At 44.1% G+C, this 20,234-nt stretch overlaps 1 protein-coding gene and 1 long non-coding RNA gene across 5 annotated transcripts in view; both read right to left on the bottom strand.

Annotated features, from left to right (window-relative positions):
- LOC122972141 lies at positions 1 to 2,158 on the bottom strand. The gene is made up of 2 exons (XR_006399648.1): positions 1,427 to 2,158; positions 1 to 613 (listed from the first exon to the last, which is right to left on the bottom strand). It is a non-coding gene; the product is annotated as an uncharacterized LOC122972141 (long non-coding RNA).
- Positions 2,159 to 2,260: 102 nt separating this feature from the next.
- epb41l3a (erythrocyte membrane protein band 4.1-like 3a) overlaps positions 2,261 to 20,234 on the bottom strand; it is a 51,242-nt gene continuing 33,268 nt past the window's right edge. For 2 of the 4 annotated variants that reach the window (XM_044340176.1, XM_044340175.1), the window contains 6 exons: positions 19,069 to 19,557; positions 17,247 to 17,291; positions 7,032 to 7,130; positions 3,944 to 4,024; positions 3,668 to 3,815; positions 2,261 to 2,634 (listed from right to left, as the gene is read on the bottom strand). In XM_044340176.1, coding sequence (XP_044196111.1) covers positions 3,705 to 3,815; positions 3,944 to 4,024; positions 7,032 to 7,130; positions 17,247 to 17,291; positions 19,069 to 19,557 — 825 coding nt within the window. In that variant the 3' untranslated portion in view covers positions 2,261 to 2,634; positions 3,668 to 3,704. The remainder of the gene's footprint in view (positions 2,635 to 3,667; positions 3,816 to 3,943; positions 4,025 to 7,031; positions 7,131 to 17,246; positions 17,292 to 19,068; positions 19,558 to 20,234) is intronic. The other 2 variants (XM_044340178.1, XM_044340177.1) reach the window with 2 other exon arrangements.

The raw sequence follows: 20,234 nt of genomic DNA on the forward strand, positions 1-20,234 counted from the left end.
TATCAATATCAATAATTTTATTTGACTTAACTGGGTAAAGACACATTTTGTGTTTGAAGTTATAAATAAAGGGGAAGTGGTCAGTCAGCAACTTGACACCAGGGGGAGTGGTCAGTCAGCAACCTGACACCAGGGGGAGTGGTCAGTCAGCAACTTGACACCAGGGGGAGTGGTCAGTCAGCAACCTGACACCGGGGGGAGTGGTCAGTCTGTAATAACACTGGGGGGAGTGGTCAGTCAGTAACCTGACACCAGGGGGAGTGGTCAGTCAGCAACCTGACACCAGGGGGAGTGGTCAGTCTGTAATAACACTGGGGGGAGTGGTCAGTCAGTAACCTGACACCAGGGGGAGTGGTCAGTCAGCAACCTGACACCAGGGGGAGTGGTCAGTCAGCAACTTGACACCAGGGGGAGTGGTCAGTCAGTAACCTGACACCGGGGGGAGTGGTCAGTCAGCAACCTGACACCAGGGGGAGTGGTCAGTCAGCAACTTGACACCAGGGGGAGTGGTCAGTCAGTAATGACACCAGGGGGAGTGGTCAGTCAGCAACCTGACACCAGGGGGAGTGGTCAGTCAGCAACTTGACACCAGGGGGAGTGGTCAGTCAGCAACCTGACACCGGGGGGAGTGGTCAGTCTGTAATAACACTGGGGGGAGTGGTCAGTCTGTAATGACACCAGGGGGAGTGGTCAGTCAGTAACCTGACACCAGGGGGAGTGGTCAGTCTGTAATGACACCGGGGGGAGGGGTCAGTCAGTAACCTGAAACCAGGGGGAGTAGTCAGTCAGTAACCTGACACCAGGGGGAGTGGTCAGTCTGTAACCTGACACCGGGGGGAGTGGTCAGTCTGTAATGACACCAGGGGGAGTGGTCAGTCAGTAACCTGACACCAGGGGGAGTGGTCAGTCTGTAATGACACCGGGGGGAGGGGTCAGTCAGTAACCTGAAACCAGGGGGAGTGGTCAGTCAGTAACCTGACACTGGGGGGAGTGGTCAGTCAGTAACCTGACACCGGGGGGAGTGGTCAGTCTGTAATGACACCAGGGGGAGTGGTCAGTCAGTAACCTGACACCAGGGGGAGTGGTCAGTCTGTAATGACACCGGGGGGAGGGGTCAGTCAGTAACCTGAAACCAGGGGGAGTAGTCAGTCAGTAACCTGACACCAGGGGGAGTGGTCAGTCTGTAATGACACCGGGGGGAGTGGTCAGTCAGTAACCTGACACCAGAGGGAGTGGTCAGTCAGTAATGACACCAGGGGGAGTGGTCAGTCAGTAATGACACCAGGGGGAGTGGTCAGTCAGTAACCTGACACCAGGGGGAGTGGTCAGTCAGTAATGACACCAGGGGGAGTGGTCAGTCAGTAACCTGACACCAGGGGGAGTGGTCAGTCTGTAATGACACCGGGGGGAGGGGTCAGTCAGTAACCTGACACCAGGGGGAGTGGTCAGTCAGTAACCTGACACCAGGGGGAGTGGTCAGTCAGTCAGGAAGCACAATCACAGATCTTGTTCATAAATAAATAAATAAAAACACAGAAATCAATAAATATGTTAACAGAAGAGTAAAATAATTCATAACAAGGGTTTTCATGGCGAGATGAGAGAATGGCACATTACTATTGCATTATGGGTAAATACAGAGCTTAATTTTAGCTGCTATACAGTGAGTGGTTACAGTGCTAGCAATCATGCTATTTTACACTTCAGACAGGAAACAGTGTGCACCAGACTGTCAGAATAAAGGTCCCTTTTAGCTACTAGTAACCTGACCTCAACAGGTGAGACATGTAACAGTCAGGTGACCTCACCAGGTGAGACATGTAACAGTCAGGTGACCTCACCAGGTGAGACAGGTAACAGTCAGGTGACCTCACCAGGTGAGCAATGTGTCATGAAGCCGCTGTCTCCTGTCACATGATCAGGAGTAAACATACCTGAGTCTACCAGCCAATCAGATGTCTGCAGGTGGGTGAGGGCAGGGCTTGTTTAAGGAGGAAGTGAATGCAGCAGGGGGTCAAGTTTTGGTGTTAATGTGAAGTGAAATTCATCTGAGGGAACGTGTTCATGGTGTCTGAGCAGCGCCTCTGTCTGTCTGTGTCTCACCTGTCTGTGTCTCACCTGACTGTCTCTGTCTCACCTGTCTGTGTCTCACCTGTCTGTGTCTCACCTGTCTGTCTCTGTCTCACCTGTCTGTGTCTCACCTGTCTGTGTCTCACCTGTCTGTCTCTGTCTCACCTGTCTGTGTCTCACCTGTCTGTCTCTGTCTCACCTGACTGTCTGTGTCTCACCTGTCTGTGTCTCACCTGTCTGTCTCTGTCTCACCTGTCTGTGTCTCACCTGAACAGGAAGTTTTTTAAAGTGAGTGTCAGAACTCATTGCGTATGTTTGGTTCTACATGAATGTGTTTGCAGTAATCTAACTACAAATGTCAGACAGACAGGTGACACTGCTGCAGACAGACAGGTGGGACTCTTGCTGTGTGTGTGTGTGTGTGTGTGCACGTGTACATGTGTGTGTGTATTTTTTTAATCACTTCCATTAATGTCCACTGAGTGTTGCTGCAAACATTGTCTTTGTTGGCTCTGTAGTCTAGACTACAACTCCCATGATGCAGCAGAGGCTCAGGATTCAGTACTGAAAGAGACACAGAATGAAACAGAATAATAATTATCTACAAATAAAATTTAAATAAATTGAATACAACAAAAGTGAAACTAAATGAAGTAAAATAAAATCCTGTTTCATGGATCATGAGGAGAAGAGTCGTCCTCTGGTGGTGACCAGTTTTTAAGTTTTATTAAAAAACTAAATAAGTGACAGAATAAAGAAAATGATACAGCGTGGTAAAGATCTCTATCTGTGACGGTGGACCAATCAGTGAGCTGAATTTTTCAGGCTAAAACTGTATGTTACCACCAGAGGGAGCTAGGCTAAGCTAGCCGTGATCATGCTAATTAGAATGTTAGCGTAGCGTAGCATGTTAAGTCACCACTGTCCCCTGAAGTGAAGATATAATTTGATTTCTTTCTTAAAACGACAAGATCCACTCAGGACTTCCTGAACATATTTTTCACATCATGTTGACGTTCAGGTGAACACACTTTCACCGTGTACATCCACCTGACAGTATCATCACAGCGCACTGTGCTCCTATTGGTCAGTACCACCCAACATGTCAAACTAACTGACCTTTTTGACTCTTTTTGTCTGGACATCGTTTTAGTTCCTGACACTACGCTAGACGACATCATTTGGGCTGTAAAATGATGTCACACTTGAGAGGACAGTGGATGATGATGTCAGTACGTTAGCAGGTAAACAGTCTGCAGATCATCTGATGATTCATGAATAATGTTATTGATTCCTTGCTGATCAGCAGAGTTATCAGGAAGGATGTTTATTTCTTTCTGGCAGGTTTTCACTGACCAATCATTGCAGTTCTTTCCTGTCCTCTGTGGTTCCTAATAAACATGTTATCCAATCAGGTTTCTGTCTCTTTCTGTGATCTCCTACCAACCATTTAGAACCTGATATCGCTATTTGCTGAACCACATCTTCCTGACCACAAACATTCATGTAAAACATGCAAACAGAAAGTTATAAATGCTGCCATGCACCAATCAGCCACTACGCAGCCAGCCAATCAGCATCCAGCCTGAGACCCCACCTGTAGGGGATTGGCTTCCCTGGTACCTGTGATGTCACTAATCAATCATATGATCAGGAGAGACCTCGGTTTCTTTATGGACAACAACCCGCGTGACAGACAGCTCAGGATGCTGTCGCCGCGCCTCGCTGAGCGCCGCCGCCAGCGCCTTAAAGAGGGACACAAGGGTCAGTCCAGGTCCAGGCCCTGGTCCTGGTCTGACCAAGGTCCTGGTTCAGGTCTGACCAGTACTGTCCCGAGTCAGTTCAGGACCTGGGTTAGGATCTGTTGTCTCACCTGGTCGTGGTCGATTTCTGCATCTCCAGAAATCACGATTCTCTTCTCAATTCTGGTTTCTGAAATTCCTCCTTTCAGCGTCTGGAGAGAAACGGATCAGATCACATATGTGAGTGTGTGGAGGTTTGTGTTGTTGTTATAATGTAACATTACATTATTGTTGCAAAGAAGTAAAGCATTGAATAGAAATATGTAAAGATGGCATTAGAAATCAATAAATTGTTTTATTTCCAAATAAATGTCTTTGACATGACTCAGGCTAAAATGTGGCCATAACAGATCATTAAATTATATGCATTAATTTACGTTTTCTTAACATGTTACTTACTGTTACTTACCTAATACACACACACACACACACACACACACACACACATACACACACACACACACACATATATATATATATATATATATATATATATATATATATATATATAAACTTAGCACAAAAAATAAGGAAATTTGTGTTTGGTAGATTATTTCTTTGTTGTAACGATGCTTCTTGGCAATAAATCAAAAATCTTATACCGTTGGAAAGCCTGTTTATTTCCCTTTTAAATGGAGCCACATTTGTAAGGAACATGCATTTGTGGGATGAGCAGCAGAGCTGAGTATGTGGGTTGCGCCCATGAAAAATTTTCCAAATCTTCTCTGCTGATGCCAAACAGCTTATTTTACTGTTGCTATCGACTCTTGTTTTGAGCTTCTGGTACCCCCAGGTGCTGTGAGCTTGGGCCCTGCTACAGTGGTCAGTAGGTGTCTGCTCCAAGAACCGGCATGCCACGTTTGACTGATCTGGATAGGGCCCGTGCGATAGGGCAACTTGGTGTTCCATCAAAACTAAGTTGCGGCATTATTTGGAGTGAGCACTAGTACCATCTCCAAAGTGAAGGCCAAGTTCCATATATATATATATATATATATACCCCATACCGGGGGATGTCAGAGACAGGCCACGAAGTGGGCGTCCCAAGAAGACGACACCCCAAGAGGACCGTTTCCTCACCCTGTCAGCACTGAGGTACCGTAGGCTGTCTTCTACAGATTTGCAGTCAAGGTTTGCAGGATGATATGGCCGACAGCTCTCTGCCCAGACAATCCAGAACAGACTGCACGCAGCCAATCTCCGGTCTCATAGGGCTGCCAGGAGGCCTGCCATGACTGCCCTTCACCATCAGGCCCTTTGCGCTGGTGTCGGCATCACGTGGACTGGAACCTGAACATGTGGAGGAACGTTATGTTCAGCGATGAGTCCAGATTCTGCCTACAGCAGCTGGATCGTAGGGTCAAAGTGTGGAGAAGACGCGGAGAACGCTACGCTGATTGCTGCTCCGATAGAGTAACATCTGTTGGTGGAGGCAGTGTGATGGTGTGGGGCGGCATCTCCCTCACTGGAAAAAACAGGCTTGTCATCATTGGAGGCAATTTCAATGCAGAGAGACATCGAGATGAGATTCTGCAACCAGTGGCAATCCCATATCTCCACAGTCTGGGACCGAACTCTATCCTCCAAGATGATAACGCTCACCCCCACAGAGCAGGGTTTATCAGAGACTACCTCCAGAGTGGAGAGGATGGAACGGCCTGCCAGCAGTCCTGACCTCAACCCCATTGAACATTTGTTGGATCAGCTTGGGCGTGCTGTTCGTGCCAGGTTGACCAACGCAACCACGTTGGCTGACTTGCGACAAATGCTGGTTGAAGAATGGGATGCTGGTGACCAGCATGAGGAGGAGGCTGTTGTGGCTGTGTATGGTTCTTCCACAATCTACTGAGTCTCCTGTTTGTTAAATGAATAAATTGTTAAATTGCCAATGTGTCCTGTTTCTTCAAACTTCAATCATCCAATCCACCAAACACCAAACAAGAGTCAATGGTAGAATAAGCTGTTTGGCATCAGCAGAGAAGATTTGGAAAATTTTTCATGGGCGCAACCCACATACTCAGCTCTGCTGCTCATCCCACAAATGCATGTTCCTTACAAATGTGGCTCCATTTAAAAGGGAAATAAACAGGCTCTCCAACAGTATAAGATTTATTGCCAAGAAGCTTCGTTACAACAAAGAAATAATCTACCAAACACAAATTTCCTTATTTTTTGTGCTAAGTTTATATATACATACACACAGCCGTGGCTGAACCCGCCCCTTTCTGATTTTCAAAGCAACAAATTGGGGCAGCTGTGGCTCAGGACGTAGAGTGGGTCTTCCGCTAATCGGATGATCGGTGGTTCGATCCACGGCCCCTCTAGTCCGCATATTGAACTGTCCTTGGGCAACATAGTGAACCCCAGATTGCTCCCAAAGGCTGCGGCATCAGTGTGTGAATGATTAGATCCTCCTGATGAGCAGGTCGGCACCTTCATGGCCACTTCTGCCATCAGTGTATGAATGTGTGTGAATGGGTAAATGTGACGTGGTGTAAAGCACTTTGAGTGGTTGGAAAACTAGAAAGGCGCTGTACAAATGCAGTCCATTTACATAGAGGACATGGCCAGCATCAGTTGACCCACCTATCAAAACGTCATGATACCAGTGTTCTAAGATCTGCTTGGTGCCAGTTCTATTGAAGCCTGTGAGAGCTGCATGGAGAAGCACACTAAAACCCAACATATCTACGCCATCTGACCTTTGATGAAGAAATGCCTCTACCAAATAAAAGAACACACTTCAAAGAACACTGACTGATTTTTTAACAAATATGCAGTCATTTATTTGGTCTCCAGATAGTATCCAAAGATGATTATAGGCATACTTTACAGGGCTCATGGTGAGTCAAATTAAAACGCTCACCATGGCAAATTTTTTAAAAAAGTTGCAAGTGTCCCTTGACAATATTGAGTTCAGGATAAATAAATATTGTTAACATAATCTGTATTCTTTATTCCTTCTCTCTTCTTTTTATTTCAATCCCAGGCTGCTTTATAATGATTGATTCATTCATCTCTTCATCTACATAACGTAGCATACCTCAAGGATGATTACCTTGATGTGCATGGTGGTGGTTGTGGGTTACCGTGGTGACCGGTGTTACCTTGGTGATGTGTGTAGTGGTGGTTGTGTGTTACCATGGTGACCGATGTTACCTTGGTGATGTGTGTGGTCGTGGTGGTGTTGGAGGTCTCTGCAGTGAAGGTCTGGGAACTTAGCAGCAGCCCTGCAGGAGGATCAGAGTCCACACGGTTCTGAAACACACGTTAACGTCACAACATCAGTCTGAAAATGTTGTTACACTCTGAATATAAGTTAGTTATCAACAGGTCATATGTTGATTAAATATGACATATGGTATCACAGAAAAGGAATAAATTTGAGGCTTGTTTGTATAACCACAGTTCTCTGAGTAATATAAATAATAATTTTATTTATATAGCACTTTTAAAACTAGGAGCACAAAGTGCTCTCCATAGACAGCATAAAATACAATCACAAATATAGAAAAGAAAAACACAGCACAACAGCAAAATACAATCACACAGTTGAAAGACTGTATAAAAGAAATGCACAAATAAATCATCCAAAAGGTAAAATAAATTAAAATATTTTTAAAAATTTTAAATTAGGTGGTTTTTACACAGAGCTGTATTATGTAAATAAGACTAACTGTCAGACAAGAAGGTGAGTCTATAAAAACGTGTTTTAAGGATTTAAAAGCTGAAACAGTGTCACAGACCGAATACTAATTGAGAGACTGTTCCAAAGCTGAGAAACCAGTACAGCAACAGTGTGATCACCCTGGACTCTGGAACAGCTAACAGGCTGAACCAGCAGATCTAAGAGTTTTTTCAAGAGTTCACCAATGTACTCTGGTGCCATGTAAAGCCTCGTAAGTCATGAGTAGGATTGTAGAAAGGATTAAAAGAAGTTGGTAACCAATGCAGAGAGGCTAAGACTGAGGTGATGTGAGAAGAGCGTTTGGCTGCAGAGGTCTTTACAGTCTGAAGTTGAGCTGCAGTTTGGACACTGAGGCAGGTAAACAACGCGGTACAATATTCCAGACCTAAGGGCCTGAGAAAATAAAAGCATAAATAATTTTCTTGGTATTGCTAAAAGATAACATTGCTAGGATCTTGGAAATATTCTTGATTTGGCAGAAACATGACTACCAATTTTTTTGTGTCGTCCAAAGCTTAGCTCACTGTGGAAGATAACACCCAGGTTCTTAGCAGTGCCCTTAATATTTGTGATAATCAGGCCGAGCAGCGGCTGGACTTGGTTACGGAGGTGCTCACGCTGATGATAAATGCCTGTTACATCTGCCCCTGGAACTGCACCTCAGTAACATGCTGTCTCCCTAGCTGGCAGCCTCTTTCCCTTCGCCAGTTGTCATCATCATCCTGCTCTGCTTCACATACCTGGTTCCTACTTCAACACTCAACCAGATCGTAGACTCTGTTCACACAGTCAATCACGCCTCCAGCCTAACTTGTTACTGGTGTGTCAGTATCCAGCATTTGCCTAATTCTTGTTTCTCTCTGCCAGTAGAAAACCTGAGCCTGACTCTAGCCCCTGTCTCCAGTCCTCCTGCCTCACCTGCCTCCCGCAGAAGCTCAGCACACTCCTTGCTCCCTGGATACCACTCTGCCTGGCTCCCCTCAGCATTTCCCCTGCCTTGCTTGGTCCAGCTTACACCCAATTCTCAGACCCTGGGTTCCAGCTACCTGCCCAAACCTGTGCCCCAGTCTCCCAACTACCAACCCAACAATAAACTATCTTTCAAATCTACTCACTGTATCCTGCCTCGGTGTCGGCAATTGGGTTCATTAGCCTAGCCTGAACAGTGCCTCTGTTTTGTCAGAGTTTAACTGCAAAATGTTTTGTGACATCCAGTCTCACTTCAGCTAAGCAGCTCTATAGTGGGGCCAGCTTGTTGCATTCAGAGGGTTTAATGGAGAAACTGTACGGCGTCTGCATAACAGTGAAAGGAGATGTGGTGACAAATGAAATGACCTAATGGTAGCATACTGAGAGAGAACAGAAGTGGTCCAAGAATTGATCCTTGAGGTGCCACATTATTTAGATGAAAAGATGAATGAATCAATTTAGCCATAAAATTCTTCATTTGACCGAGAAGGAGAAGCACTGCAGGGCCGAGCCAGAAACCCACTCAATCCTTAAGTCTATTAATTAGCATAGTGGGCTTGATGGTGCAAATTCCAGAACCACTTCAAAACTTGAGAAGTTGTTGACAGTAATGGAGTAAACAACAGCAAAGCCTCCACCAGCTGAAACACTCAACTGACAACCTTCACTCAAATTTCTGTCAAAAATAAAAAATCCAAATTAGAATAAGTGATAAAATCATTTAAGATAAAAGTCTTGTTGGTCAGTGGCCTTATGTTAAACAAGGCAAGCTTAACATTAAAGTATTGTAATTAATCGGTCATGGGTTTAAATTTGGGATATTTAATGTTTTGGTGGTTAACAGCCATTGTCTTTCTAATATGCCACTATATGATACAGTCAGTCCACACGGGGGAGCCAGGGAGTCTGAGTGGTTGAGTGTAGGTTGTGGAAGACAGAAGAAGCTGTAATTTGTGGCCAGTATTGTGGTCAGACATGTGAGTGAGGTGAATAGTCACTTGCTGGTGGTGTTAAAAACATATATTATCTGTTAAAATCTGAGCACCCAGGCCGTTGGGGTGAAGACCATCCCCCCTAAAGAATGATCAGCAGTACCAGAAGAGATTAAAACTATTGATAAAATGTCTAATGGGCAGGCAGACTGCAGCCAGGAGTGGAGACTAGGGGTGCAACGATTATAGATTTTAAAGATTACAGAAAAAGTGGCTTGAGGCTTGACAGGAAACGACCTTGCTGGAATCCGGCATCCTCACTAGAGAAGTATAAGTTAGTCATGGCTGAAGTCCACCGACAGGAGGACTGGAGTAGGTATGCCAAGGCAATCTAAACAGGGCCTATGGATGAGATGGGAGAGTGTGGAAAAATGGAAGATCACCTGGATGGACATGTGAGAGATGGAATTGCCTTTGTTCAGGAAGGGGAACAAAGGCAACAGAAGATTCCACCAAGGACCAGGTTTGGACATGTGGAATCAGCCCGGGACTGGCAGATGCTGGTGGACATGGGCCCACAGCTTACGGTTCTATTAGAGACAGCCATCACCAACTTGAGGCCTGATCTGGTCCTGTGGTCCAACTCTCAGCTCATGATGTACTTTGTGGAGCTCACAGTCCCTTGGGAGGATGCTATGCAGGAAGCCTTCAAAAGAAAGAAACTGATATACGGAGCTTGCAGCGGAGGCAGAACAGCAGGGCTGGACAGCAAAGATCTGCCCAGTAGAAGTTGGATGTTGGGGCTTTGCAGCAACATCAACTGTAAGACTGATGAGGGACCTATGAGGGAGCAGCTCTATGCCAGGACATCAAGGAAACATCAGGGGTGGCAGAGCAGAGTAGCCAGTGGCTGAAGATGAAAGACCCCAGCTGGTCTCCCAAATAAGCTGGCTTGGCAGATGCAGAGGGGGTGGTTCTGGGACACCAGAACACACGGCTGAGCCTACTGGAGACATTGTGGGCCCAGTCAGCCAAATGTCAATGAAAGTAGAATCCCACTTGACAACCCCAATGACGCGTCTGCCCAGCCTTTCTCGACATCAGAGTAAGTAGGTCAGAGCTCTCCATCACCACCGGGAGCACAGGAGTTTAAGAGGTAGCACTTTGGATTTTAACATCACGCCCTGTATATTTGAAAACATTTGATGGTACAGTTATAGTCTGAGGAAAAAACACAGTTTTACAATTATTATACATTAATTTATTTAACAACACTCAGGATACATAAAATCATATGAGCATTCTTTAATTTTATTTTTTCCCCACAACATTTCTTTGTTGGTTGTTATTTTTAACAGTTGCTGCCTTTCTAAACAAAAATAATAAAGCAACAAAATAATACAGTACAAAATAATGAATAAAATAAAAGTCTATATATCTCATTGGAATTAAATATAAGCTACCACGGTAAACATCCATGTCAGTATTTCCCTTTTGAAGAAAATAAATAGATTCAAAGGCTGCAGGACCTCTATCTGCATCAGAGCCCTTTTCATAAATTACACAATTACTTATAGTCCTTTCAGTTCATATAATAGGGCAGAAATGTGAGCATGTTCATATTTTTACTATTCAGTCTTGACCACTGAGAAGACAAGATATAGTCACGTGTACTAATCACCCTTTCCAAAGGCACAGTTGTAGCTGGGATACATTTATTCGACATGTGCCCCCCACCAAGCCAGCGGGCATCAGCACTGATTGCAGGACCCTCAGAATCAAGTTTTTTGGGGTTGATGGCATTGCACTTCCTGTTGTTGCTTCCTGTTCTTCCTTGCAGTGGTGATTTGCTGTGACAATCCAGATAGAAATGAAAGATTAACTTTACTGATCCACTAGGGGAAAATATTTCTAATGTAGGTAATTTAACAAACTTTCATCCATGCCTAATTTTTAAATTAATTTTTAATAATCTATTTTAAATAATTAATATAATTTTACATGTGACCTGAAAAAAATCCTATATGTTATTGTTTTTTTGTTTTTGTTGTTTGTTAACAGTTTTAGTAAAAATAAAACATCTCTTGTATGCAGGTTTTATTAATCACTGAAATGCCATTAATTAGATCCCATGATATAGTTCTGGAAGTTTACAAGTTACTAATTTTGACTTAGTCTTTTAGCATATTTAGCTACCATATCGAGCATTTACTAAACACAGATGGGAGGAAGCAACAGGATGTAAAGGGCTGCTGTTTTGGTGGGCGTAAATTTATAAATGGTGTAATGCTCCTTTTCCTGCTTTGCTGCCATTGGTTTACATTGCAACTGAAAGCCCAACTCTAAAGTCACCACTACTTTGTTGATAATAAGTGACACTTTTATATTTAATTTACTACCAACTCAGTGTTTCATTAAGTAACTTGCCACTAAAGTAATTATTTCTTTAACTCTTTTATTACTTAGTTTATTATCTTCACTTGGGTGTGAAAAGCTGGATGATGATCTCGGAGTTGCAATAAATTTGAGGTGTTGCTTTAGCTGCAACTTTTTTTTGGCAAGTTTTGTAGATTGGATATTTGTCGTCCTGAAAACACCCCTGGTCATTCTAAATCCAAAATGCTCCCAGACTGACGACTTAAGGCATTTTTTGGTGGAAACAAAGCTTCAAAGCTTGGTCCCTCTGCCATTGTTTACCTAATGTAGTGTAGCCCCCCTCAGACATAAATATTGCTCTTGTGACAGCATGTGCCATGTGGCATTTTAAGCTGGTGCACCACTGATGTCCGCCTGCAGTCTGCAGGTTGCGACAGCAACTGTCTATGTTTTTTACTTTTCCTAACTGTGCAACCGCTGCTCATAGAAAAATAATGTACCATAATGTCCCTCTTTTGAGAGTGAGAACAGAAATACTCTGCGTAGCTGAGCCTTTACAGTTACAAAACCATCACTTTTGAAGCACAGCTAATAGTGAAATCGGTTAATCGCTGCATCTCTACTATTAAGATGGATGAAGTCGTCTTTTAGTATTTTGGACATCTGGTTTGGGACATCACTGCAACCGATATGGATGATTACATTTGGAGTAAGAGGGTGCCTATCAGGGACACTCGGGATCCACTCCACAGTAGGGCTGTGCGATTAATCGAATTTTATTTTCGGTTACGATTTTGGCTTCCAATGATTATGAAAACAAGATAATCGAGATAAAACGATTATATTTTACTATTGTCTTTTTGTAATGATGCTCTCATTTTGTTTTGTGCTGCAAATTTAGCACACCCCTTTCCTTTACAGCGGTCCCTAAACCTATTGGCAACGCTACTGCGGCAAAGAGGCGAGCAGCTTTCAATGGGGTGAAATCCTCTTTAGGTGAGGAATACAGTTCCACATGATCTACCTTGCCAGACTGGATCATGTCTTTGAGACCCTGGAACAAGCCGAGCTGTTCTACCAACATAACTCATGAAAGAATAGACTAAGCAAGCAATTAGGCCACTGATACACTTGACTTTATACACTTTCAGGGGTCTTTATTTTATTTGTCTTTGCTGGACTTGCTACACATAAGACACAACTATAATGTTTCAACAAACTATAGAATTTGAGTACCCCTATTTTACCTTCAGTTGAATGTGAACAGTAAGTTAAGTCATGCGCTGTTTGGATTACATGTCATACAAGATGTTGGTTTATTGTTCTTGTGTTGTCATTTTCCTTTCATTTCCAGCTATCATTGAGGTCCTTGGTCTGAGGCATTATTTAGGATGATCAGTGGCTACGGTGGCCTTTTGTCAAGTAGCCTACACCGTTTCATGTTAACAGCAAATTGTGTGTGTACGTGGGTGGGCCTATGTACAGGTGCCTTTACATGTGCAGCCTGTTTGTGTGTTTTTGTTGTTGTTGTTTTTTGTTTTTTCTTCTCTTTTTATCTAAAACATTATCAGGGTTCGGTTGGCCTGTTGTAATTCTGCTTGCTTTTCAATTCCTCTTACGATGTGTTTCTAGTTAAGTGTTAAAATGTTCATATGGTGTTGTAGGAACTGGGAAGAGCACTGTTATTAGCAATAATTAATCATTATTGAAGATAATGATTAATTATTAAAATCAATAAATTATTAATATGACTTAATGGGGCATCACCTGGAAACCAGGACCAATAAACAGTGAGGTAGTCTCATATCACTCAATCTCCCAGGTAGTCTCTCTTCTTTGATCTGCTATTATATCTATCAGCAAGTCTCAACAAGGAACCTGCTCCATGACGCACATTTCCTTATTTGGACATCACTCTCAGAGTTGAGGGTGTTCCCCAGAGATAAAGCTGAGCTACTGACACATGTGAAGTGCTCTCAAGTGACTCCGTAACCTGTTGTTCCACTTCTCCTTTTCAAAGTTAGGTTGTAAAAAATAGGCAATAAATGAAAACGTCAAAGCAAGAATCGTCTTCTCTACACGTTACATGGTGTGCTGTCTCTGTGTTACGGATGTATAAATAGATAAAGGTCTGTCTGCACTTGGTTTTAGCTTAGTAGTCAGCGCAGTCGTCTATGATCTGGAAGACTTGTGTTCGAGACCCGGTGTGGGGACCTCCTTCATAAGATAGTTCATTCATAAGCACTTATTTTAAGACGTTAATATCCTAAAATTAAAAGTGTAATAAAAACAAAAACTGTAGTTTTACACCTATTTCCAATTTCATTCGAATACAAATACAAATATAAATAATTTTGCTGCCTCAACAAATATAGACACAAATACAAATACTAGACTCTCTGCACATCCGGACTACCTAAGCAAACATACATAAAACAACAGCTGTACATGGTTAAACATGAGGATGTGTGTGTGTGTGTAGGAGTGACAAGATGGCGGACGTGATGTGGGATGACGATGTCACTCAAGAGTCAAGATGGTGGACTTGACAACGGGAGGAATCTTGACACATGTGAATCAAATGGTGGTGTTTTGGTTACAGACAATGGCAAGATGGTGCCAGTTGTAAGTCAGCAATTCTGCAATCACCCACTTCAGTGCGTGTGCTATCAAATACATGTGTCTGGTAGTAAGTTGGCGAGGGGCAGAGTGCTGCTGTGCCACCAGATGTGTAAAGAGATGCGGGTGGTTGAGTGTGTGTGTGCATGTAAACAGGGTTAGCAGTAGGGCAGCTCATAGCGGAGCTCTGCTTGCTTTGTCCCGCAGACAGTGAGTGAACGGACGGTGGTCTGCAATGCACGTTGTCTGAACTGTTACTTGACAAACCAACCTCGCGGTGACACAATGCACAGCAGTCCCACGTGGGACAACACAAATCAAAGTGGTGAACACAATTAAACAAATAGCAAAACATTGATGCTCCTCAGAGCTTAGCAGAACAAAGGACTCACACCACAGTAACAGCAATAAAGCTTAATAAGCAATAATGCTAACAAACACACAATACAACACTGTCTCTGCCCAGCCTCTTACTTGGGTCGCTTCAATAAGCGATTAGATGTGTATTAGTTCGTCAGTGGGGTCCAGCACGGGTCCTCCAATGTGTGGTCCTGGTAGTGCCATCCTCGTTTCCTCAAGGGTCAGTGGTGTATGGTTTCCCAATGGGCAGTAAGGAAACAGAAGAACTGACTTGGTCAGAAGGCAGCGGGGCATAGAAGTTATCCACGTCTCGGTGAAGAAATCCTTTTCTTCCTTCTGCAGGCGAAGGGGAGAGCGCTGGGTTGCAGTAACGGTCTCTTTTCGGATCTGGTGAGTGCTCGGTCGAACACAAAGAAGTCTTGGCTCATCCAATGAGGGGTGGTTTTCAAACTTGGCAAGGGAAAGTACATGTTCACGGGATTACCTCCTTTGGTAAACTGGCTCACGTCCTGCAGGACGGTTACATGGAAAGCCAATGGGTGTCGGTGTGCAGCCGGTACTTAAAGCTGCGGTGATGTCACAGCTGCGTCGCTGTGACTCCCTCTGGTGCGAACTGCCGGGAAGGCTGGGAGATGGAGTCTGTGAGAGCAGCCTTTTGGCACAGACTGGCATTCCTTTGTTTCAGGGGTTGAAGGACAAAGGCGGCCTCATGGTCAGACTTCAGAGTTTACAAGTAGGCCTGCCTTTGTCCGACCACATGGTTGAGGCCCAACAGCGTATATTCTGGACCACCAGGAGGCAAAATCCACTACATAGTAAATCAGTTTTGTGTAATTCAAGCCTGCAACTCATATTGTTCTGTTATGGCAAGCTGAAGAAACAATTTACTGATTGATTTTGAGTTAAATGTTTGTCAAAAATGTGTTTGTGTTTTTGTGGGAATGTGTTGATTATTGCTATGAACTGGGATGTTTTTCATGTTTTTTATCCAATGTTAATATCCTCTGGATGCTACCAAGATACTCCCTTCATTTCTACTCTTATCATTAATATTTCTCTACTTTAGATGTGATCAATGGTTAATCCAAATATATCCCAGGGAAGAACAGATGGGTCTTCTATCATACTGGTGAGTTGGAATGTCTGTGGACTGGGAGGCCCAGTAAAGCAATCCACACCTTAAGGGTCCTAACACTGACATTGCTTTCCTTCAAGAGACCCATTTGCGTATAAGTGATCATATCAGAATGCGTAAACCTTGAATTGGGAAAATATTCAGCTTTTGGTAGCAGATCCAGGGGTGCTGCTATGTTGATATACAAAGGTATCCAGTTCTCCCCTGCACAGATTATATCTGACCCCAGGGGGTGCTATGTCATAGTAAGTGGGACTTTATATCAGACTTCAGTTGTATTGATCAATGTTTATATATCGTATCCCTTTTTTCTAGTATTTTAAATCTGGATACCCATCATCTGATTTTAGGGGGGGATCTGAATTTGATAGACCCTTAACTTGATCACTTGCACCCTAAAACACTTACACCCTCTACCATGTTGAAGACACCCTTATCAGTTAGTGAGGCTGCATAGATCGCTGCCACTTTCTTCACCAGGTCACAAAAGAATGTTCCAATTTTTCTGAGGTGCACCAAGCTTATTCTAGTACTGACTATTTTTTGTAGACAGCTTATTCTAGTACTGACTATTTTTTGTAGACAGGCCCCTTCTCTCTGCTGTGAAATCTACTGAATATTCTGCTATTATTATTTCCAGTCACGTGTGTGCCACACATTTTAGATTTAGTACTCTCAATTAACACCAAGAGACAATAGAGGCTCAATATAGGGTTACTAGCTAATGATAAGTTCTGCAATTTAAAAAAAAAAGTGTGTTTTCCTTGAGATTAACAGAACTGAGTCAACTTTTTCCTCTCTGCTATGGGAAACTTTAAAAGCTGTAATATGGGGAGAGATTATCTCGTATACCTCACATTTGGCCAGGAAATTTAAACAAAAACAGCAAGAGATGATCCAGACCACTGGCTGGCTGCCGAGTGGGTCAAGAAGTCTGGATGAGGACCGGTTTTGTCTAAGGCTTTGAGGTAAACCCACTCACTCAACCCATTCTGACGATGCCCACATCTCCTGGAGCAGTTATATACACAGCGCTGTGCTCTGGAGGCTACATACTTAGCAGCAGCTGGTATGAAATATTCCTCGGAGTCCTGCCCGTAACGTCACCGTTAGAAAATACGGGTCAACTGGATTTTAAAATTCAAGCAGGCAGAAATGTGCTAATTTTGAGAAGAAAATGTAGATTTTACACACATGTATTGTTGGAATAATAATTAACATTATATGCCAAGATAGACCTATGTGTGTGTAGTTACTGTTTAAACACACAGTGGAAGTATAATGACTGTCCTCACCCCTGGAGTTTCATATGTCAGAGTCTTCCTCATCACCGGGACCTCCTGAAACACACACACACACATTTATAAATTAAAAAACATTTCCAGCAGCAAACATTTCGTCAGAGGGCGATGCCTCCGCTTTCAAATGTAGATCAGAACACTCTGTTAGTTACCCCCCTGTTTTCACAAGTTACCCCACAGGTTTCACTGGGACAGGTTTCACTGGGACAGATTTCACTGGGACAGGTTTCACTGGGACAGGTTTCACTGGGACAGATTTCACTGGGACAGGTTTCACTGGGACAGGTTTCACTGGGATAGATTTCACTGGGACAGATTTCACTGGGGCAGATTTCACTGGGACAGGTTTCACTGGGACAGGTTTCACTGGGACAGATTTCACTGGGACAGATTTCACTGCAGCAGGTTTCACTGGGACAGGTTTCACTAGGACAGGTTTCACTGGGACAGATTTCACTGGGACAGGTTTCACTGGGGCAGGTTTCACTGGGACAGATTTCACTGGGACAGGTTTCACTGGGACAGGTTTCACTGGGGCAGGTTTCACTGGGACAGATTTCACTGGGACAGATTTCACTGGGACAGGTTTCACTGGGATAGATTTCACTGGGACAGGTTTCACTGGGATAGATTTCACTGGGACAGATTTCACTGGGGCAGATTTCACTGGGACAGGTTTCACTGGGACAGGTTTCACTGGGACAGATTTCACTGGGACAGATTTCACTGCAGCAGGTTTCACTGGGACAGATTTCACTGGGACAGGTTTCACTGGGACAGGTTTCACTGGGACAGATTTCACTGGGACAGGTTTCACTGGGACAGGTTTCACTGGGGCAGGTTTCACTGGGGCATGTTTCACTGGGACAGGTTTCACTGGGACAGATTTCACTGGGACAGGTTTCACTGGGACAGGTTTCACTGGGACAGGTTTCACTGGGATAGATTTCACTGGGACAGATTTCACTGGGGCAGATTTCACTGGGACAGGTTTCACTGGGACAGGTTTCACTGGGACAGATTTCACTGGGACAGATTTCACTGCAGCAGGTTTCACTGGGACAGGTTTCACTAGGACAGGTTTCACTGGGACAGATTTCACTGGGACAGGTTTCACTGGGGCAGGTTTCACTGGGACAGATTTCACTGGGACAGGTTTCACTGGGACAGGTTTCACTGGGGCAGGTTTCACTGGGACAGATTTCACTGGGACAGATTTCACTGGGACAGGTTTCACTGGGATAGATTTCACTGGGACAGATTTCACTGGGACAGATTTCACTGGGACAGGTTTCACTGGGACAGATTTCACTGGGACAGGTTTCACTGGGACAGGTTTCACTGGGACAGGTTTCACTGGGGCAGGTTTCACTGGGACAGGTTTCACTGGGACAGGTTTCACTGGGACAGGTTTCACTGGGGCAGGTTTCACTGGGGCATGTTTCACTGGGACAGGTTTCACTGGGACAGGTTTCTCTGGGACAGGTTTCACTGGTGCAGGTGTATCTGGGTCTCAGGTGTAGCTGGGTCTCAGGTATAGGTGGGGCAGGTGTAGCTGGGTCTCAGGTGTTGTTGGGGCAGGTAGAGCTGGGTCTCAGGTGTTGTTGGGGCAGGTGGAGCTGGGTCTCAGGTGTATCTGGGGCAGGTGTAGCTGGGTCTCAGGTGTATCTGGGTCTCAGATGTATCTGGGGCAGGTGGAGCTGGGTCTCAGGTGTATCTGGGTCTCAGGTGTAGCTGGGTCTCAGGTATAGGTGGGGCAGGTGTAACTGGGTTTCAGGTGAAGTTGGGGCAGGTGTAACTGGGTCTCAGGTGTTACCTCCTGTGGAGTTTTGGAATCATCTTCATCCTCATCGTCTTCATCATCATGGTAATGTGGAAACAGTGTCCTGATTTGTTGGGGGCTGTCATTAACCTCCTGCTCACCATTAGCACTCATGCCATCCTCGTTAGCATCATTAGCCTGTCTCACTGCGGCCTGCAGGGCCTCGTCCACTGCCACCTGTGCTAACACACTGATAGCATCCTCGCTAGCCTGGCTGCTAACCTCGTCCTCACTGACATCATTGTCACTGACCTCGTGTTTAGCCTGGTTTCCGTCATTAGTATTATTACTGTCATCATCGCTGGCCCATTCCTCTGTGATATCATCAGCATGTGCCATGCAGACCCCTGGTGGAGGAGGCGGGGGGTTACTAGGGGGTGGGCCTACAAGATTTCCTGTTGCTACCTGAGGCTGATCTGCCACTGGCTGGTCCTGGTCATGTGACTCAGTCATCAGGAAAACCGTCTCCACCTTCTCCGAAGTCTGAAACGGGAAGTAAAGAAAAATATCAATCAGTTGTACAGGTGTGAAGGGGCGGGGATTCAGGTCACTGACCAATCAGGCGTTCATAGCTGCTGATGATCTGTTTGCTCCTTCAAAATGAGCTTCAAATAGCTGTTATCATAGATATCCTGTCAGTAGATGATATAAAGGTTTAAAAAGTTCCCAAATATCTGGGAATCACAATAAGTAAATCTCCAGATGAATGAATCTCTCAAAATTTTCTCAATTTAATTTTAAGTTGAAAAGTCAAAATCCATTTTTAACTGAAAGTTACAAAGAGATGTTTCTGTTTTGGGTCACGTTTATCAGATTTATCCTAATATGCTGATCGGAAAACGTGTGCAGCTGTTGACTCTCTTCAAATTCATTTGGAAACATAAGACATGTCAGTAAAGAGAATGCAAGTAGTAAAAAGTAATAGTAAAGTAGTGAAGAGGAGAACACTTATTAGACAATATTCAGAGGGTGGTTTTGATGTTTAAGATTTTAAAAACTATCAAAAGTATATTTAAGACTAATTGGTTAAAACATTGTTTAGTTCATAATAATTTCTCTTGGTTCTTTATTCCCAACTTTGTAACTGATCAATGTTGTGTTTAACCAAGTCTCGCTCAAGGAGAAGTCTCGTTCTGAAATCTCATGAGAGTTGAGTTGAG

Source organism: Thunnus albacares, chromosome 21, assembly GCF_914725855.1.
Source record: "Thunnus albacares chromosome 21, fThuAlb1.1, whole genome shotgun sequence".
NCBI classification, from domain to species: domain Eukaryota; kingdom Metazoa; phylum Chordata; class Actinopteri; order Scombriformes; family Scombridae; genus Thunnus; species Thunnus albacares.